General features: G+C 46.3%; 1 protein-coding gene and 1 pseudogene across 2 annotated transcripts; both read left to right on the top strand.

Annotated features, from left to right (window-relative positions):
• Positions 1-2,230: 2,230 nt before the first annotated feature.
• On the top strand, positions 2,231-22,115 carry LOC308605776 (protein FAM170A-like; the record flags this gene model as incomplete). Its single annotated transcript, XM_081216047.1, has 3 exons — positions 2,231-5,482; positions 19,663-20,964; positions 22,105-22,115. Exons 2-3 carry the CDS (start codon positions 20,469-20,471, stop codon positions 22,113-22,115), a joined length of 507 nt encoding a protein of 168 aa, XP_081072173.1. The 5' UTR covers positions 2,231-5,482; positions 19,663-20,468.
• Positions 3,821-6,835, top strand: LOC308605777 (protein FAM170A-like; annotated as a pseudogene). The gene is made up of 2 exons: positions 3,821-3,830; positions 6,110-6,835. The product of its transcript is annotated as a protein FAM170A-like (transcript).
• Positions 22,116-22,941: the final 826 nt, after the last annotated feature.

Raw genomic sequence — 22,941 nt, 5'->3', positions numbered from 1 at the left:
TTCAGTACCTTGGAAAGAGATGGGAAAAAAATGAAGAAATCAATTATATAGTTCCTCATCTTTAAGTACAGAAATAGCCGTGACAAAATTACATGTATTGAGGGAAAATTGAAGTGCAGAGTTTAAAATGTCAATAATCCACAGGGAAACTGGAGACCATTTAAAATATTCAGATTAAATCTCTCTAGAAAAGACATTAAAAGATCTCCAGAAGAAGTAAAGCTGTCACTGTGTGCTGATGACATGATACTATACATAGAGAATCCTAAAGATGCTACCAGAAAACTCCTAGAGCTAATCAATGAATTTGGTAAAGTAGCAGGATACAAAACTAATGCACAGAAACCTCTGGCATTCCTGTACACTAATGATGAAAAATCTGAAAATGAAATCAAGAAAACACTCCCATTTACCATTGCAACAAAAAGAATAAACTATCTAGGAATAAACCTACCTAAGGAGACAAAAGACCTGTATGCAGAGAATTATAAGACACTGATGAAAGAAATTAAAGATGATACAAATAGATGGAGAGATATACCATGCTCCTGGATTGGAAGAATCAATATTGTGAAAATGACTCTACTACCCAAAGCAATCTACAGATTCAATGCAATCCCTATCAAACTACCACTGGCATTTTTCACAGAACTAGAACAAAAACTTTCAAAATTTGTTTGGAGAAACAAAAGACCCCGAATAGCCAAAGCAATCTTGAGAACGAAAAACGGAGCTGGAGGAATCAGGCTCCCTGACTTCAGACTACACTACAAAGCTACAGTAATCAAGACAGTGTGGTACTGGCACAAAAACAGAAAGATAGATCAATGGAACAGGATAGAAAGCCCAGAGATAAACCCACGCACATATGGTCAACTTATCTTTGATAAAGGAGGCAGGAATGTACAGTGGAGAAAGGACAGCCTCTTCAATAAGTGGTGCTGGGAAAACTGGACAGGGACATGTAAAAGTATGAGACTAGATCATTCCCTAACACCATACACAAAAATAAGCTCAAAATGGATTAAAGACCTACATGTAAGGCCAGAAACTATCAAACTCTTAGAGGAAAACATAGGCAGAACACTCTATGACATAAATCACAGCAAGATCCTTTTGGACCCACCTCCTAGAGAAATGGAAATAAAAACAAAGATAAACAAATGGCACCCAATGAAACTTCAAAGCTTTTGCACAGCAAAGGAAACCATAAACAAGACCAAAAGACAACCCTCAGAATGGGAGAAAATATTTGCAAATGAAGCAACTGACAAAGGATTAATCTCCAAAATTTATAAACAGCTCATGCAGCTCAATAGCAAAAAAACAAACAACCCAATCCAAAAATGGGCAGAAGACTTAAATAGGCATTTCTCCAAAGAAGATATACAGACTGCCAACAAACACATGAAAGAATGCTCAACATCATTAATCATTAGAGAAATGCAAATCAAAACTACAATGAGATATCATCTCACACCAATCAGAATGGCCATCATCAAGAAATCTAGAAACAATAAACACTGGAGAGGGTGTGGAGAAAAGGGAACACTCTTGCACTGCTGGTGGGAATGTGAATTGGTACAGCCACTATGGAGAACAGTATGGAGGTTCCTTAAAAAACTAAAAATAGAACTACCATATGATCCAGCAATCCCACTACTAGGCATATACCCTGAGAAAACCATAATTCAAAAAGAGACATGTACCAAAATCTTCATTGCAGCTCTATTCACAATAGCCCGGAGCTGGAAACAACCTAAGTGTCCATCATCGGATGAATGGATAAAGAAGATGTGGCACATATATACAATGGGATATTACTCAGCCATAAAAAGAAACGAAACTGAGCTATTTGTAATGAGGTGGAGAGACCTAGAGTCTGTCATACAGAGTCAAGTAAGTCAGAAAGAGAAAGACAAATACCGTATGCTAACACATATATATGGAATTAAAAAAAAAAATGTCATGAAGAACCTAGGGGTAAAACGGGAATAAAGACACAGACCTACTTGAGAATGGACTTGAGGATATGGGGAGGGGGAAGGGTAAGCTGTGACAAAACGAAAGAGAGGCATGGACATATATACACTACCAAACGTAAGGTAGATAGATAGTGGGAAGCAGCCGCAGAGCACAGGGAGATCGGCTCGGTGCTTTGTGACCGCCTGGAGGGGTGGGATGGGGAGGGTGGGAGGGTGGGAGATGCATGCGGGAAGGGATGTGGGAACGGATGTATATGTATGACTGATTCACTTTGTTATAAAGCAGAAACTAAAAAAAAAAAAGATCTCCAATCAAAATGTTAATTTGATAATAGACATGGTATGATACAATTTATAATAGATATGGTATGAACCTTTCCCTTTCACGGGAAAGGTTCGGCTGGGAAAAAGGAATTGTTCTTGAAAATGGGGCCTGTGCTATTGCAGACACTGTGCTCAACCTAGGTCCACCGAATGCTCTGATGTCATCACTGAGGTCACAGAATTCCGCTGTGCGCCTGGCAACCTTGCAAACATAACAGCCCTGGTGAGCACTAGGCAGTACTGCTGGTTCACTAAGTGGTACAAGTTTTTCAGCCATTTAGGAGACTTGACTATTTTTATTTGTACTGAATCATTTCAACGGATTGCCCAAGAGCCAACAAGGGCCAACCTGTAGGGAAGAGGAGGAGTTGGACATCTCTTGAGGCATCTTCTAAGGGAGACTTCTAGTTGGTACGATGGAACGGCGACAAAAGAGGAAACATCTGGAAAATGAAGAGTCCCAGGAAACTGCCGAGAACGGAGGAGGTATGTGGGGGGCAACTTGTCTGGGGCACATGGGTTTCTGCCAAACTGAACCTTCTCTAGGAAGCGGGGGACTGAGAACGTGTCACCTGTGAAGCAGGGAGCGAGAGACCTTGTCTCACTGATGCTGCCGTATCCATCCGGAGGGTCCCTGTGGTGTGAGATGGCACAGAACGGCCAGATGCCCCCTGGGAGATGGGAGGTCAGCTCCGCTGGTCTGAGGACTCTCTCCTGGGGCAGCCGGGCCTGGAGCTTTGTCGGACTCATAGCAGGCTGCATCCTGCTTGCACAGACCTAGAGGTGCAGCTTTTCTCAGTCCCCGATTTCTCTCTTATTCTCTTGGATCTTTCCCTGGGGTCATGAGGTGGGGGATGTGAAGGATGCAAGGATGCCGAGAGAGACCCATGAGTTGCTTGGCCTCTTTTACCAAAGTGGAAAGAGAAGCCCCATGAGTTGAAGGCCCTGTTGAAAAATATCTTGACAAGTGGAATGCACTTCGAAAGAACACTGTTTGTCGAGGGATGGTGTCATATTGAAAGCAAGGAGGTTTTATTCCTTCAACAGGAAGAATTTCCCAAAGGAGATCAAGGGAAGGGAAGGGTTTTCCAGAGACTGAGACCGCGTGGGCGGGGGTGAGAAATGGCCTCAGGGTCCTGCGGGGAGCTCTGAGAGCCACGGGCCACGGGGTGCCTGCGTGCATTAAATGTAGGCGAGTAGCTTGCCCTGGGAGAGGGGTGGTCACCCCAGAGCTCCAGCTAGAGGCCTCTGCCCCAGATTAGAGCCCAGTAGCTCCTACCAGGCCCAGGGCCCTGGAGACTGTAGGATGGGCCCTGGGAATGGAGCTCTAGACAGCAGGCAGATTTTCAGGCAGTGGCTGGGACAGGCTGGGGAAGGCAATGACTGCCCCTGACCATTCAGAATATTTTTCTCTATGTTCCTCTGTGTGTGTGGGTGTGTGAGTGTGTGTGTGTGTGTGTGTGTGAGTGTGTGTGTGTCTGTGTGTTTGTGGTATTGCAGAGAAGAGCGGGATGAATGGGGGTAGAGTGCTTACCAGATAGAAAGTCTGCGTGGTAAAGTTCTTGTCACCCTGCCTGGACCTGGCTGACACTCGGTGTACGTAAGAGTGTATACAGAATTCTTGTTAGGGGTGTTTTATGAGACAGTAACTCATACACCCATGTACACTCTGATACAGCAAAAATATCACACACCCCACATATAACTTCCTTATTAAACCACACACAGCACATGGAGGTATATACACGCATCCCTCTTGTACGACGTTCTCATACAACCCACCTGTATCACAATCCTTTCCTCCAACACCAAACGCTGGAGATGAGATATGTATATAGACACACACACTATCTATATATGACACACACACACACACACACTATATATATATGTATCTCCTCAACTCTCACACAAACACAGCTAAATGCAGCCATCTCTAAATACCTCTATAAAAACCAGTCACGTGTCATACACACCACACTTACAACACATTCTTGAGTAATGCCATACCCGCTTTGTACAAACCACAGTAAACCACAGTCTCACTAACCCATGTCAGGGTTGCCAGAGAAAATATGGGCTATCCAGTTCAATTTGAATTCCAGATCAACAACAAGTAATGTTTCAGTATCAGGATGTCCCAAATATTGTATGGGCCATACTTACACTCAAAATAAGTCAGACCAAATACTGCATGGGAATACTTACCCTAAAAAATTATTCTGGGTTTATCTGAAACTGAAATTTAACTGGGTGCCCTGTATTTTTGTTCGCTAAGTCTGGCAACCCTTATAAACTTACCACCAGCTGATGTATTATATATTTATTCTAGTTTTGTTTAGTGTGTGTCTTCCCCTACTAGAATGTGCAGCATTACCAGAGACTACAACAATGGAAGAGTGCCGGATACACAGGAGTAGCTGCTCACTGAATCTTGGTGAATGAATGAATGAACACACACCATAAATACAAGCCACACCATGTAATGAGGAAAAGTTACATGTCCCAGAATTCCTGACTTGTGAACAGAAACCATGCACACAAAGGCCACAGACACAGATAGACACATCTGCACTGTGCTCCCCACGCCAACCCCACACTCACCACAGACATAACTGATACACATCACTCACTCTTCCCACACACTCACAGTCACCACCGACGCCTACATTACCAACAAGACAGTGAGAGAATAAGTATTGATTGGAATTAAATCCTGGAGTATCCACTGGGAACCACACTCTCAACTGTATTCACTGCACCTGACACGTGTCACACACTCAGTAAATATTTGTGGACAGAGGACTGATGAACCCACCCTGAGCCTTTCATTCCTCCCTCAGGAATCTCGAAGTCACAAGAGGATCCCCCTCGGCTTGGATCCACTGTGGTGGCCCAAGGCTGCAGCCCAGGGGCAGGGGAGGTCTCCTCTGCCTCTAAATACTTCTTCTGTACTTCTACTCCACGCAAGCTCCTCTACGCTGGTAAGGGCGCGGGGCTCCTCAGGTGAGGGGGTGCTTGGCTGTGAGGCAGGAGGCACACAGATCCCAGGGAGGCTGAGAGGAAACCCAGGGTCATCAGAGGTGATGAGGGCTCTGTGGAAGAGCCTGGGCAGGATGGCTGAGCTGTTACGAGGGCGTGGATGCCAGCTGAGTGTGTGTCTGTGTGTGTGTGTGTGTGAATACTGCTACTACCATGGTGGGGATGTCAAGGAGCAGGGGCCGGAAAGGTCTGGGCTTGAGGTGGAGGGAAGAGGGACCAGATTAAGCATCTTCAGAGGAAAATGTAGGCTTTGTCTTTGCCTTTGCTTCCAGAGAAGGACAGAGTTCTGCATCATAGACCTCCAGGCTCAGAGCAGGACCATCCAGCTCAGGTCCACACAGCTCACACATACATGCGCCCTCCAGGCACAGCCCTTCTCAGTGCACACATAAACCCCAAGCACGTGATCCACAATGCTCCTCTCCTGCACCACAGCCCCATTCCACAAGGAATGCACCACCGATATTCCCAAACTCACACTCCTCGTCGTACACGCATCCAGCCGCATCCCTCACATACCACAGCCCTCACCACCATACTCCACACCCCTGTATACAGACACCGCTCCAGTATCCCCCCCACGCACATGAAAAGCCCACAGATGACACCAGATACACCACTCCGTCCTACGGCCAACAGACACCAAGCTCACGACATAGCTATGTCATGCAAATGTCCCTCTCTCGTCTACCACACCTGCTCCCTCAGCTTCCGGCATGGCCCATGCATGTTATTATGTTTTTAATTTCCTTTTTCAGGAATCCGGAGATTTCATCGAGACACTGCCCAGCCTAGAGCACCCCTAGCCCAGGATCAGGAAGAAGGAGAGACCGCTTCCCCATCATACTGTGTCTCCTCCTCACCCTCTTCACCCTGTAAGAACTATCTGCACCCAGACAAAGAGGAAAGGGGCATGAAAATATACTACATGCAGGTCCAAGTGAACAAGGGTGTCGCTGTCTCCTGGAAGACAAAGAAACCCTTGGAGTTGCCTGAAAAGCAGCTGAGGATAGAAGAAGTGACCCTTCCTGAGGATGTGTGCGCAGTAGCCACTGACCCCTCTTCTGATGTGTCCACCGAACGCCTCCTGTCTGACAGTGAGCCCACTGGGGAGGAGAAAGAGTATGAGGAAAGGGCAGAGCCAGGCAGCCCATCAGGGTCACCTGCCGTCGAGGAGAGACCCAGCGCCAAGACACCGGACTGGATGGTGACCATGGAGACCGGCTTCAGGTGCATGGCTTGCTGCTGGGTCTTCCCCACCTTGGAGATCCTCCAACAGCACGTGAAGTTCGGCGTCCTGGAGGGCTTCAGCTGCCGTGTCTTTCATCTCACCATGGCCAAGCTGATGGGCAATGTGGAATCCAGAGCACCCCCGAGCAAGAGGAGGAGGAGGAGGAGGAGGAAGAGAAGCAAGAAGAAAAGGAGAATGAGGGAGAGCAGCCCACGGGGGAAGGCCCCAGCCCGAAGAGACCCCGCAGGTAGGGTCTTTTCTCTCTTTTGATTTCCACACAGCAACTGAGATTCATGGGACAGAAGTCCTAGAAGACGGTGTGGCCGTCCCTTGGAAGAGGTAAGGCTTGAGGCTGGCAGTCTTCTGAGCCTATGTCACGAGGGCCCAGAGGAGTCTAAGGGAAGGGGCCGCACACATGGGCTGGTTGACCTAATGGCTCTGCAGTTGCATCAGCTTGGGACACACCCAGCACTACCAAAGGCATTGAGCTCTGTTGACTTAATCAAGAAGGTGGAGCCTTTTCCTAGGAGTTTTCTCAGGGTCTGCACGACGGACCTCAACTCTTAGAGGACGTACTGCCAGCGGCTCCTTCTCGGCAGAGAGAGCCAGGAGTGGTCTGAAGAGAGGACAGGGGCCCTTGCAGGACCGGAACTTTGAGGTCTGAGAGCCTTGGGCCTGAGCCGAGATCTCACCCTGACCACTGGACCTACCCTTCTGAGACAAAGGGGAATATGAAAGAGAGTCACGTGGAAATGAGGTCCCCCGAGATATGGAAATGTTCCAGAACCTTCGTTGCGTGGTAGTTGATCTGGAGCCAAGCTCACTGTGGTGTGTGTGGCTCTGAGCATTAAGGCAACGCTGGAGGGTAACCCTGACCAGCAGAGCTTGGAGTGCTTCTTGTCTCTTCCTGTTCTACCTCATTTGTTTTATCCCTTCCAGGGAGAAGAAAGGACCCTCGGGATAGTAGCAGACAGAATGCCGTGGTCTGAAGGAGGATGAAGGGACCGGCACTCAGTCTAACATCATATGACAATAGAAACGTCCTATGCAATAAAGGGCATTTTCCAAACCTTTCCTGGAGGTTTTATTTAATTACATTGTTCTACCTATGCATCTATCTGTCATCTACATCTGTATCTTTCAAGGTTTGTGAACAAGCTTTCACATAAGCACTAGAGACGTCCGCCAGCATTTTCCAGAAGAGGCCTGCAAATTGCTGGGGACTCCTCACAAATAGGGAATGGCCACAACCCCTGCCACACAGACTATGCGCGTGGCCCTCCTGACGTACTCCCACTCTCTCTCTGAATTTCCCGAGGTCTCGGATGAGGGTGCTGGCTGGAGGCAATGATCACGTGCAGGCTGAATCTTCTCCAGATTCTGATTCTCTTCCTGGGCATATCGTCCTCAAGCACAGTCTCCATGTCCCTGGCCACACTGATCTCTCTCCTTCAGTCCTTCCCTCCCTCCCTCTCCTGCCTCCCAGTGCAGAGAATACTTTTTGACATTTGAGACGACATTTATCTTTTGTTCACAGAATTCTCACCTGTTCTACTGTGGCCTCCGTTGTGAACATTCCAAAGCTGAGAATTTTCTTTTTTTCTCCCTCATTTCTGCTGAGTCTTTACCTTCCTAATGCAGTGAACTCACAGTGCCTAGCTGACTGGATGGGGAAAAAAATCCAGGGAGCAAAGAGAAATAATAAAAGAATATATCAGTTAATTTTTCATAGTGTTATCCAACTACATATTTTTAAAATTTTGGAATAATATTAGGAATCTTCTCTTTATAAAAAACTGAATTATTGGGCTTCCCTGGTGGAGCAGTGGTTAAGAATATGCCTGCGAATGCAGGGGACATGGGTTCGAGCCCTGGTCTGGGAAGATCCCACGTGCCACGGAGTAACTAAGCCCGCACGCCACAACTACTGAGCCTGCGCTCTAGAGCCCGTGTGCCACATCTACCGAGCCCATGTGCCACAACTACGGAAGCCCATGCTCCGCAACAAGAGAAGCCACTGCAATGAGAAGCCCGTGCACCACAGCCAAGAGTAGCCCCCGCTCACTGCAACTAGAGAACGCCCGCTAGCAGCAACAAAGACCCAATGCAGCCCAAAATAAATTAATTAATTTTAAAATATTGAATTAGTTTCAAGGGTACAATGTATAAAAGCACAATAAAAGCCGCCCTTCATAACCCCCCAACCCCACTCTCAAGATGGAATAGATATGCTGTGATACAATTTAGAGTCGTAGTACTACTACTCCTCCCACCACATCCGAAATCCTCTGAGCCAGGTGCAGCAGCTTCCTTTCACAATGCTAGGACCCGCCACAAGACAGATGATAATCCCTTTGGACATTTCAAGGAGCGGCACCAAGGGAACACTACCTGGGAAATGCCACTGACAGCTCAGAATATCCATGGCATTTCTAGAGCCTCGGCACTGCTCTCGCTCTGGGAATGAAGGTCCAAAAAGCACATCGGAGAATGTTCATAGTTGTAAACAAGCTCCACCTTTGAAACACAATCTACATAGAACCACATATACAAGCCTGCACAATGGATGAAGCCAAGGTCTCCTCCATGATTTCCCTTCTGACCACCTTATTGTCTCCTCAACCATAAAAGGTGAACTTGAAACTCAGGACCTTGCCTTGTCACCAGAAACATCCAAGCTTGGATCAGTCTTTCTAAGACCAGATACTTGCTCTCTGAACTATTAGAGACTTGTCACATACACAGAAGTAGAACAGGATTATTTCTATCTACCTGGGGACCTGGAGTCTCTCACATTGCTCCTGTTCAAACTCTCAGAACAGCAAAACTTTACCTACAAAGGGTTCAAGCTATGACACTCCCAATTTCCACAAACCTCCTCATCTCTTGTGAGTCACATGCAGCCAATTCCAGGAATTGGAAACATGGCTGTGAGGAGGAAACTGACTTTGGGGCTCCCCTTGGAGATGGTCTTCCAGACTTACCCAAAGGCCATTAAGAGGAAGGTTTACCCCACCTCAGGCAAACCCGAGGCAGTACTTGCAGTCAAGGGCTGGCCATGGCTTCTGAGCTACATCCAAAAAGAGTTTCATACTGTACCTCGATCTGCTGAAGCAATTTCTGACTGTCCGAGAGCCAGCATGTACCGCTCCTGAACTGCCTCCATTGTGGATCATCAGTAGGGCTGGCAGATTTAGTAAATAAAAATACAGGATACCCAGTTAAACTTGAACTTCACATGAATAATAAGTCATTATTTTTACTATAAGTAGATCCTATGTCCTATTTGGGGCATACTTATCTTCAAAGTGTACCCGTTGTTTTTCTGACATTCATATTTAACTAAACAGCCTATATTTTATCTGTCAACCCTACTCAGCAGAAATGATGGAGGCTTATAGAGATCCAGGAGACACCTCAGCGCCTCCTCAGCTTTTATTTCTACGTCCTGGACAGCGAGCACGAACCTTCCACTCCCAGTCATTGGCTAGAATGGAGGATATTCTCTGTTCTAGAGCTTTTTCTACTTGTCATTGTTATTATCTTCCTTATTTTAAAGAGACGTTTATTTTTTTCCAAACTTAATAGCTCATCCAAAAGTATTTCAAAGTTCATTAGACAAGGGAAAAACAACATGGTTCTGAAAAGTGAAGGAAACCGCCTGGTGTTTAGTAAAGAAGTAGTAGGGAGATTGAAAAAGCCAAACTTAATAAGCAAATCTCTCCAAGGGTATTTTCAGAGCTTGATACCCTCCCACACCCTGAAAATATTATTACATCAAGAATGTAGAACTGCTAACCAAATGTAAGGCTCCCATATGATTCTATCAAACTCAGGATGCTTCTTTACTAAGCAGTGAGCACACTTGCTGCCCCAGGGACCTTGGCAGTTGCAACATAGGGCTCTTCCCTTTGGGATGGAAACAGCAAGTTTTCCTGTGGTCTACACGCTGGCCCCAAAAATACTACACTCCCAATTCTTGTCAACTTTAAGTATTTTTCCACATAGCTCCATTTTTCTGTTACTATTTGGACTACATCCTAGACTTGACATTACATAAATTGCATTCAAGAAGCTATTTTTAAAAGTTGGTAGGAAACCTTCAATCTATAGCTTGCAGTCCCTGGCTTACTTTCATCCAGGTGCATAAGGGTTTTCTAAAGTAGTCAGGTTAGTTACCCCGTATCACAGCCCCACGCTTGTGTCACAGATATAAAAATGGAACATGATATTTAAGGTTTTAGTTGCCAAATCATCAAGCTTCCCAGACAGAGGCAATAGAGCAAAATGATTACAGAGGCATGGATTTTGATTTGCTCCAGTGTCTTGGGCAAGTCACTTGGCCTCTGTATTTATTTGTACTTATCTGCACTTATCTGTCACTTGGGGGTTATAATTGTACCTGGTCCATGGGTACGTTGTACAAAAGATCTGTAAAGTAGTTACAAGAAACCGACACAGAGTAAGCACTCCACAGACATTGGCTATTACCTATTGGAAATATTTCTCCATGAAACAGATTACTTTATCAGTGGATGACTCGGTGGGAGACAGTGAATCACAGAATCACAGCATGTTGAAAGTGACCTAGTTCACACTCTTGTGTGAGAAAAAGAAAAGTGTGCATGTGTAGAAAATGTCTGAAACTTTACCTAACAAATAGTTCATCATGTTAACTTTGAGGATTAGAATAAATCAGGAAAGGAGGAAAGAAAAACTTGAGTGTACTTCCATTTCTATATCATTTGTGTGTCTACACTGAGACTCTGAATACACTGGAAGTGCAGTTTTGTTTAATGTGGCGGGATAAAGGTTTTCAAGTTTTCCTGATCCATCCGTATTATTATCTCAGAATTGCTGGCATTTCTTGCCATCTTCGGATCTACACCCATTTGAGTCAGTGGGCCATTCTGGACGGAGGAGATAATAGAGCAGAAGTGAAGTGAGAGAAAAGGAGAGACAAGATTTTCTCTTTTCTCTTCAAAGAGGAAAGGTCTTTGGAATGGGAACAACTCACAACCAAACTTTGGGGAAAGGATGTGATGGAAAATGAGACAAACATCCTACCCCTGTGATGAGAAGGATTCCCTGGGCTGGATGGAGGGAGGTCACAGGTGGCTGGACGAGGAAACCAGCTAGGGAGAAACACACACAAGTGCAGAGCAAACACCCTGAGGCCACTCAGCCTGACTCCATGCAAACATGTGTCCAGCAGCCAGCCCTTCACCTGTGGCTCCCCAGCAAGACAGGTACCTCGGGGGTGCCAACTCATTCTGAGTCCATTATGCCTGGCCATTCGTAAACCGCTGTCTAACGTGTGAGGAATAAACTCTAAATGTTTATGAGGAAATTGGCGAAAGAGATTGAAAGGTTACTTAAACGGAAAAAAAAGAAGTTCAGGAAGGCAGGATGGTAGAGAGACAAGAAAAAGACCTTAAAAGATAGAAAGGATTTGCCAAAGGAGAGAAGGAAAAAGAAATGATTCCGAATGGGTTAACCTGCAGCTAGGAAGTTAAGGAAGATTATTGATGTGTGAAGACTATGGAAGAAAGTGAATAAAATTTATCAGAAGTTGCTGAGAATATGGTAAGAAGCATGATTATCACATTATGAATTGGCTGCAATGGCATTCTAGGGGGACACCAGGAAGGGGAAGCAGATGTTCCTGAGATGACAGTGGCAGGTGGAAAGTTGTTTCAGGGGAAGATCAGTCTTGCAGAGGGTGTATCAGAGGAGGGCACGTGTGAGCAAGCAAGGAAACACTAAGTGTATACGGCTCCTTCACTGAGTGCACCCAGCCCCGTGGTCAGCCTTGAGAACAAGCAGGACTTCAGGTACTGGAGCTACATTTCATTCATCAAGACTTGAGAAGACACCCTTAACTCAGGTCTTCTCTTCAAACTCCATCTTTCCTTCTTGACCTTCATTTGGCCTCTTCCCTTACCCGCAAGCTGTGGACTGAGGCCACAGAGCAAGATGGGTCACTAGTGTCCTCCATCCCCGAGCGACTGTGGTTCACATCAGTGGAGCACCAAAGGCAATAACCAAGTCACAGACACAAGAGGGTATGAAGAAGAAGAGATTCTGATAAGGCTTTCTGTGACAGTGTGGGCCAAGTCGGCTCTATATGGCTGGTATCACCTGAATTAGGAGCAGCCTTAGGGGAGAAGTTCTCAGAAGGCAGAGCCTGGCTCTCTAGAGGCTCTGTGTGCTCACAGCCCACTCCAAGACCTCAGTCACAGCTTCGGCCCCCAATATCTCTCCCTCTACCTACTCACAGTTTTTGAAGTCTTCTTTCCTCCACATTTCTCTTGAGAGGTGGAGCAGGAAGATGAGCTTCAGGCCAGCTCAGACTCCCCTGGGATCCCAGCAGGATGCCTATCATTAACCTCCCACCTTCTAGGAAGCGCCTGAGATCTCCACATTTGGGGGAGTTTTCATTTCCGCTGTGCTTCAAATGGCTGGCTGGAGATGGCCTGTTGGAAGGTGGCTAAAAGCAAGTAGCAATCCTTCGGGCAGCCTGGCCCTCCTCGACTGTCAGACATCTTCAGGGATATTCTAGGAAACGTTGTTTGTTCTACAGAAGGGAGGGAAACAATCCAATTGTCCAATAATGCTTGAATGGAAAATAAATGATGCTATACGCATGTGATGAAATAATAGCAAACGGTCAAAAATCAAAGACCTAGATCTATATGGATTCACGTGGATAAATCTTGAAAACATAATATTGATTGAAAGAAAAGAAGATCAAGAACGTTAGATTGTGATAACAGGTATGTAAGTATTGAAATATTTAAATCAATTCAACATATTGCTTCTATATATATAGATGCAAGAAAATAAACTTGATCCAAAGAACCCATTATTTACATTTACTATGCTCATTTATCTAGGAGACCCAAAAGAACCCACAGATAAACTAGCAGGAACTAATAAGACGGTTCAACAAGGCACACACATGCAAGATCAATAAATTTTAAAAATCAATCAGGCTCCTCTACACTGGCGATAACAAATTAGAAACTGTAAAAGAAAATAAGAAAAAAATAAGATCTAAAAATAGTCACAAGAGCTATATAAATTATTTAGAGCTAAGCATACGTACAAGGAAATAGAACTAACAAACTGAGTACGACCAGTTAAACTCCGCCCAACCCAAGGTTAGGAAAAGACTGTTGTTACTTTATGAGAACAGACCCTCTTCTTAAGGAGCAGATCAGTAAGTGAGAGTGAATCAAAGAAACACAGCATTTGAAAAGTCAGCTAGTCCAAACCTCTTGATTGCACATACAGAAGCTGAAGCCCAGATAGGTTGAGTTACTTGGTAAAGGGCCCAATGTCCTGACTCAAGGACTAACATTTTTCACTCATTCGTAAGACACAATGAAATTCAGTACCTTGGAAAGAGATGGGAAAAAAAATGAAGAAATCAATTATATAGTTCCTCATCTTTAAGTACAGAAATAGCCGTGACAAAATTACACGTATTGAGGGGAAATTGAAGTGCAGAGTTTAAAATGTCAATAATCCACAGGGAAGCTGGAGACCATGTAAAATATTCAGATTAAATCTCTCTAGAAAAGACATTAAAAGATCTCCAGAAGAAGTAAAGCTGTCACTGTTTGCTGATGACATGATACTATACATAGAGAATCCTAAAGATGCTACCAGAAAACTCCTAGAGCTAATCAATGAATTTGGTAAAGTAGCAGGATACAAAACTAATGCACAGAAACCTCTGGCATTCCTGTACACGAATGATGAAAAATCTGAAAATGAAATCAAGAAAACACTCCCATTTACCATTGCAACAAAAAGAATAAACTATCTAGGAATAAACCTACCTAAGGAGACAAAAGACCTGTATGCAGAGAATTATAAGACACTGATGAAAGAAATTAAAGATGATACAAATAGATGGAGAGATATACCATGCTCCTGGATTGGAAGAATCAATATTGTGAAAATGACTCTACTACCCAAGGCAATCTACAGATTCAATGCAATCCCTATCAAACTACCACTGGCATTTTTCACAGAACTAGAACAAAAACTTTCAAAATTTGTTTGGAGAAACAAAAGACCCCGAATAGCCAAAGCAATCTTGAGAACGAAAAACGGAGCTGGAGGAATCAGGCTCCCTGACTTCAGACTACACTACAAAGCTACAGTAATCAAGACAGTGTGGTACTGGCACAAAAACAGAAAGATAGATCAATGGAACAGGATAGAAAGCCCAGAGATAAACCCACGCACATATGGTCAACTTATCTTTGATAAAGGAGGCAGGAATGTACAGTGGAGAAAGGACAGCCTCTTCAATAAGTGGTGCTGGGAAAACTGGACAGGGACATGTAAAAGTATGAGACTAGATCATTCCCTAACACCATACACAAAAATAAGCTCAAAATGGATTAAAGACCTACATGTAAGGCCAGAAACTATCAAACTCTTAGAGGAAAACATAGGCAGAACACTCTATGACATAAATCACAGCAAGATCCTTTTGGACCCACCTCCTAGAGAAATGGAAATAAAAACAAAGATAAACAAATGGGACCCAATGAAACTTCAAAGCTTTTGCACAGCAAAGGAAACCATAAACAAGACCAAAAGACAACCCTCAGAATGGGAGAAAATATTTGCAAGTGAAGCAACTGACAAAGGATTAATCTCCAAAATTTATAAACAGCTCATGCAGCTCAATAGCAAAAAAACAAACAACCCAATCCAAAAATGGGCAGAAGACTTAAATAGGCATTTCTCCAAAGAAGATATACAGACTGCCAACAAACACATGAAAGAATGCTCAACATCATTAATCATTAGAGAAATGCAAATCAAAACTACAATGAGATATCATCTCACACCAATCAGAATGGCCATCATCAAGAAATCTAGAAACAATAAACACTGGAGAGGGTGTGGAGAAAAGGGAACACTCTTGCACTGCTGGTGGGAATGTGAATTGGTACAGCCACTATGGAGAACAGTATGGAGGTTCCTTAAAAAACTAAAAATAGAACTACCATATGATCCAGCAATCCCACTACTAGGCATATACCCTGAGAAAACCATAATTCAAAAAGAGACATGTACCAAAATCTTCATTGCAGCTCTATTCACAATAGCCCGGAGCTGGAAACAACCTAAGTGTCCATCATCGGATGAATGGATAAAGAAGATGTGGCACATATATACAATGGAATATTACTCAGCCATAAAAAGAAACGAAACTGAGCTATTTGTAATGAGGTGGAGAGACCTAGAGTCTGTCATACAGAGTCAAGTAAGTCAGAAAGAGAAAGACAAATACCGTATGCTAACACATATATATGGAATTTAAAAAAAAATGTCACGGGCCTCCGTGGTGGCGCAGTGGTTGAGAGTCCGCCTGCCGATGCAGGGGATACGGGTTCGTGCCCCGGTCTGGGAGGATCCCATATGCCGCGGAGCGGCTGGGCCCGTGAGCCATGGCCGCTGGGCCTGCGCATCCGGAGCCTGTGCTCCGCAACGGGAGAGGCCACAAGAGTGAGAGGCCCGCATACCGCAAAAAGAAAAAAAAATAATAAAATAAAAAATAAAAAAAAAAATGTCATGAAGAACCTAGGGGTAAAACGGGAATAAAGACACAGACCTACTTGAGAATGGACTTGAGGATATGGGGAGGGGGAAGGGTAAGCTGTGACAAAATGAAAGAGAGGCATGGACATATATACACTACCAAACGTACGGTAGATAGATAGTGGGAAGCAGCCGCAGAGCACAGGGAGATCAGCTCGGTGCTTTGTGACCGCCTGGAGGGGTGGGATGGGGAGGGTGGGAGGGTGGGAGATGCATGCGGGAAGGGATGTGGGAACGGATGTATATGTATGACTGATTCACTTTGTTATAAAGCAGAAACTAAAAAAAAAAAAGATCTCCAATCAAAATGTTAATTTGATAATAGACATGGTATGATACAATTTATAATAGATATGGTATGAACCTTTCCCTTTCACGGGAAAGGTTCGGCTGGGAAAAAGGAATTGTTCTTGAAAATGGGGCCTGTGCTATTGCAGACACTGTGCTCAACCTAGGTCCACCGAATGCTCTGATGTCATCACTGAGGTCACAGAATTCCGCTGTGCGCCTGGCAACCTTGCAAACATAACAGCCCTGGTGAGCACTAGGCAGTACTGCTGGTTCACTAAGTGGTACAAGTTTTTCAGCCATTTAGGAGACTTGACTATTTTTATTTGTACTGAATCATTTCAACGGATTGCCCAAGAGCCAACAAGGGCCAACCTGTAGGGAAGAGGAGGAGTTGGACATCTCTTGAGGCATCTTCTAAGGGAGACTTCTAGTTGGTACGATGGAACGGCGACAAAAGAGGAAACATCTGGAAAATGAAGAGTCCCAGGAAACTGCCGAGAACGGAGGAGGTATGTGGGGGGCAACTTGTCTGGGGCACATGGGTTTCTGCCAAACTGAACCTTCTCTAGGAAGCGGGGGACTGAGAACGTGTCACCTGTGAAGCAGGGAGCGAGAGACCTTGTCTCACTGATGCTGCCGTATCCATCCGGAGGGTCCCTGTGGTGTGAGATGGCACAGAACGGCCAGATGCCCCCTGGGAGATGGGAGGTCAGCTCTGCTGGTCTGAGGACTCTCTCCTGGGGCAGCCGGGCCTGGAGCTTTGTTGGACTCATAGCAGGCTGCATCCTGCTTGCACAGACCTAGAGGTGCAGCTTTTCTCAGTCCCCGATTTCTCTCTTATTCTCTTGGATCTTTCCCTGGGGTCATGAGGTGGGGGATGTGAAGGATGCAAGGATGCCGAGAGAGACCCATGAGTTGCTTGGCCTCTTTTACCAAAGTGGAAAGAGAAGCCCCATGAGTTGAAGGCCCTGTTGAAAAATGTCTTGACAAGTGGAATGCACTTCGAAAGAACACTGTTTGTCTAGGGATGGTGTCATATTGAAAGCAAGGAGGTTTTATTCCTTCAACAGGAAGAATTTCCCAATGGAGATCAAGGGAAGGGATGGGTTTTCCAGAGACTGAGACCGCGTGGGCGGGGGTGAGAAATGGCCTCAGGGTCCTGCGGGGAGCTCTGAGAGCCACGGGCCACGGGGTGCCTGCGTGCATTAAATGTAGGTGAGTAGCTTGCCCTGGGAGAGGGGTGGTCACCGCAGAGCTCCAGCTAGAGGCCTCTGCCCCAGATTAGAGCCCAGTAGCTCCTACCAGGCCCAGGGCCCTGGAGACTGTAGGATGGGCCCTGGGAATGGAGCTCTAGACAGCAGGCAGATTTTCAGGCAGTGGCTGGGACAGGCTGGAGAACGCAATGACTGCCCCTGACCATTCAGAATATTTTTCTCTATGTTCGCGTGTGTGTGTGTGTGTGTGTGTGTGTGTGTGTGTGTGTGTGTGTTTGTGGTATTGCAGAGAAGAGCGGGATGAATGGGGGTAGAGTGCTTACCAGATAGAAAGTCTGCGTGGTAAAGTTCTTGTCACCCTGCCTGGACCTGGCTGACACTCGGTGCACGTAAGAGTGTATACAGAAGTCTTGTTAGGGGTGTTTTATGAGACAGTAACTCATACACCCATGTACACTCTGATACAGCAAAAATATCACACACCCCACATATAACTTCCTTATTAAACCACACACAGCACATGGAGGTATATACACGCATCCCTCTTGTACTACGTTCTTGTACAACCCACCTGTACCACAATCCTTTCCTCCAACACCAAACACTGGAGATGAGATATGTATATAGACACACACACTATCTATATATGACACACACACACACACACACACACACACACTATATATATATGTATCTCCTCAACTCTCACACAAACACAGCTAAATGCAGCCATCTCTAAATACCTCTATAAAAACCAGTCACGTGTCATACACACCACACTTACAACACATTCTTGAGTAATGCCATACCCGCTTTGTACAAACCACAGTAAACCACAGTCTCACTAACCCATGTCAGGGTTGCCAGAGAAAATATGGGCTATCCAGTTCAATTTGAATTCCAGATCAACAACAAGTAATGTTTCAGTATCAGGATGTCCCAAATATTGTATGGGCCATACTTACACTCAAAATAAGTCAGACCAAATACTGCATGGGAATACTTACCCTAAAAAATTATTCTGGGTTTATCTGAAACTGAAATTTAACTGGGTGCCCTGTATTTTTGTTCGCTAAGTCTGGCAACCCTTATAAACTTACCACCAGCTGATGTATTATATATTTATTGTAGTTTTGTTTAGTGTGTGTCTTCCCCTACTAGAATGTGCAGCATTACCAGAGACTACAACAATGGAAGAGTGCCGGATACACAGGAGTAGCTGCTCACTGAATCTTGGTGAATGAATGAATGAACACACACCATAAATACAAGCCACACCATGTAATGAGGAAAAGTTACATGTCCCAGAATTCCTGACTTGTGAACAGAAACCATGCACACAAAGGCCACAGACACAGATAGACACATCTGCACTGTGCTCCCCACGCCAACCCCACACTCACCACAGACATAACTGATACACATCACTCACTCTTCCCACACACTCACAGTCACCACCGACGCCAACATTACCAACAAGACAGTGAGAGAATAAGTATTGATTGGAATTAAATCCTGGAGTATCCACTGGGAACCACACTCTCAACTGTATTCACTGCACCTGACACGTGTCACACACTCAGTAAATATTTGTGGACAGAGGACCGATGAACCCACCCTGAGCCTTTCATTCCTCCCTCAGGAATCTCGAAGTCACAAGAGGATCCCCCTCGGCTTGGATCCACTGTGGTGGCCCAAGGCTGCAGCCCAGGGGCAGGGGAGGTCTCCTCTGCCTCTAAATACTTCTTCTGTACTTCTACTCCACGCAAGCTCCTCTACGCTGGTAAGGGCGCGGGGCTCCTCAGGTGAGGGGGTGCTTGGCTGTGAGGCAGGAGGCACACAGATCCCAGGGAGGCTGAGAGGAAACCCAGGGTCATCAGAGGTGATGAGGGCTCTGTGGAAGAGCCTGGGCAGGATGGCTGAGCTGTTACGAGGGCGTGGATGCCAGCTGAGTGTGTGTCTGTGTGTGTGTGTGTGTGAATACTGCTACTACCATGGTGGGGAAGTCAAGGAGCAGGGGCCGGAAAGGTCTGGGCTTGAGGTGGAGGGAAGAGGGACCAGATTAAGCATCTTCAGAGGAAAATGTAGGCTTTGTCTTTGCCTTTGCTTCCAGAGAAGGACAGAGTTCTGCATCATAGACCTCCAGGCTCAGAGCAGGACCATCCAGCTCAGGTCCACACAGCTCACACATACATGCGCCCTCCAGGCACAGCCCTTCTCAGTGCACACATAAACCCCAAGCACGTGATCCACAATGCTCCTCTCCTGCACCACAGCCCCATTCCACAAGGAATGCACCACCGATATTCCCAAACTCACACTCCTCGTCGTACACGCATCCAGCCGCATCCCTCACATACCACAGCCCTCACCACCATACTCCACACCCCTGTATACAGACACCGCTCCAGTATCCCCCCCACGCACATGAAAAGCCCACAGATGACACCAGATACACCACTCCGTCCTACGGCCAACAGACACCAAGCTCACGACATAGCTATGTCATGCAAATGTCCCTCTCTCGTCTACCACACCTGCTCCCTCAGCTTCCGGCATGGCCCATGCATGTTATTATGTTTTTAATTTCCTTTTTCAGGAATCCGGAGATTTCATCGAGACACTGCCCAGCCTAGAGCACCCCTAGCCCAGGATCAGGAAGAAGGAGAGACCGCTTCCCCATCATACTGTGTCTCCTCCTCACCCTCTTCACCCTGTAAGAACTATCTGCACCCAGACAAAGAGGAAAGGGGCATGAAAATATACTACATGCAGGTCCAAGTGAACAAGGGTGTCGCTGTCTCCTGGAAGACAAAGAAACCCTTGGAGTTGCCTGAAAAGCAGCTGAGGATAGAAGAAGTGACCCTTCCTGAGGATGTGTGCGCAGTAGCCACTGACCCCTCTTCTGATGTGTCCACCGAACGCCTCCTGTCTGACAGTGAGCCCACTGGGGAGGAGAAAGAGTATGAGGAAAGGGCAGAGCCAGGCAGCCCATCAGGGTCACCTGCCGTCGAGGAGAGACCCAGCGCCAAGACAGCGGACTGGATGGTGACCATGGAGACCGGCTTCAGGTGCATGGCTTGCTGCCGGGTCTTCCCCACCTTGGAGATGCTCCAACAGCACGTGAAGTTCGGCGTCCTGGAGGGCTTCAGCTGCCGTGTCTTTCATCTCACCATGGCCAAGCTGATGGGCAATGTGGAATCCAGAGCACCCCCGAGCAAGAGGAGGAGGAGGAGGAGGAGGAAGAGAAGCAAGAAGAAAAGGAGAATGAGGGAGAGCCGCCCACGGGGGAAGGCCCCAGCCCGAAGAGACCCCGCAGGTAGGGTCTTTTCTCTCTTTTGATTTCCACACAGCAACTGAGATTCATGGGACAGAAGTCCTGGAAGACGGTGTGGCCGTCCCTTGGAAGAGGTAAGGCTTGAGGCTGGCAGTCTTCTGAGCCTATGTCACGAGGGCCCAGAGGAGTCTAAGGGAAGGGGCCGCACACATGGGCTGGTTGACCTAATGGCTCTGCAGTTGCATCAGCTTGGGACACACCCAGCACTACCAAAGGCACTGAGCTCTGTTGACTTAATCAAGAAGGTGGAGCCTTTTCCTAGGAGTTTTCTCAGGGTCTGCACGACGGACCTCAACTCTTAGAGGACGTACTGCCAGCGGCTCCTTCTCGGCAGAGAGAGCCAGGAGTGGTCTGAAGAGAGGACAGGGGCCCTTGCAGGACCGGAACTTTGAGGTCTGAGAGCCTTGGGCCTGAGCCGAGATCTCACCCTGACCACTGGACCTACCCTTCTGAGACAAAGGGGAATATGAAAGAGAGTCACGTGGAAATGAGGTCCCCCGAGATATGGAAATGTTCCAGAACCTTCGTTGCGTGGTAGTTGATCTGGAGCCAAGCTCACTGTGGTGTGTGTGGCTCTGAGCATTAAGGCAACGCTGGAGGGTAACCCTGACCAGCAGAGCTTGGAGTGCTTCTTGTCTCTTCCTGTTCTACCTCATTTGTTTTATCCCTTCCAGGGAGAAGAAAGGACCCTCGGGATAGTAGCAGACAGAATGCCGTGGTCTGAAGGAGGATGAAGGGACCGGCACTCAGTCTAACATCATATGACAATAGAAACGTCCTATGCAATAAAGGGCATTTTCCAAACCTTTCCTGGAGGTTTTATTTAATTACATTGTTCTACCTATGCATCTATCTGTCATCTACATCTGTATCTTTCAAGGTTTGTGAACAAGCTTTCACATAAGCACTAGAGACGTCCGCCAGCATTTTCCAGAAGAGGCCTGCAAATTGCTGGGGACTCCTCACAAATAGGGAATGGCCACAACCCCTGCCACACAGACTATGCGCGTGGCCCTCCTGACGTACTCCCACTCTCTCTCTGAATTTCCCGAGGTCTCGGATGAGGGTGCTGGCTGGAGGCAATGATCACGTGTAGGCCGAATCTTCTCCAGATTCTGATTCTCTTCCTGGGCATATCGTCCTCAAGCACAGTCTCCATGTCCCTGGCCACACTGATCTCTCTCCTTCAGTCCTTCCCTCCCTCCCCCTCCTGCCTCCCAGTGCAGAGAATACTTTTTGACATTTGAGACGACATTTATCTTTTGTTCACAGAATTCTCACCTGTTCTACTGTGGCCTCCGTTGTGAACATTCCAAAGCTGAGAATTTTCTTTTTTTCTCCCTCATTTCTGCTGAGTCTTTACCTTCCTAATGCAGTGAACTCACAGTGCCTAGCTGACTGGATGGGGAAAAAAATCCAGGGAGCAAAGAGAAATAATAAAAGTATATATCAGTTAATTTTTCATAGTGTTATCCAACTACATATTTTTAAAATTTTGGAATAATATTAGGAATCTTCTCTTTATAAAAAACTGAATTATTGGGCTTCCCTGGTGGAGCAGTGGTTAAGAATACGCCTGCGAATGCAGGGGACATGGGTTCGAGCCCTGGTCTGGGAAGATCCCACGTGCCACGGGGTAACTAAGCCCGCGCGCCACAACTACTGAGCCTGCGCTCTAGAGCCCGTGTGCCACATCTACCGAGCCCACGTGCCACAACTACGGAAGCCTGCCTGCCTAGAGCCCATGCTCCGCAACAAGAGAAGCCACTGCAATGAGAAGCCCGTGCACCACAGCCAAGAGTAGCCCCCGCTCACTGCAACTAGAGAACGCCCGCTAGCAGCAACAAAGACCCAATGCAGCCCAAAATAAATTAATTAATTTTAAAATAT

Source organism: Mesoplodon bidens, assembly GCF_964165515.1.
Source record: "Mesoplodon bidens genome assembly, chromosome: 18".
In the NCBI taxonomy this organism is placed as follows: domain Eukaryota; kingdom Metazoa; phylum Chordata; class Mammalia; order Artiodactyla; family Ziphiidae; genus Mesoplodon; species Mesoplodon bidens.
This window is presented reverse-complemented; position numbering and strand designations above follow the sequence as displayed.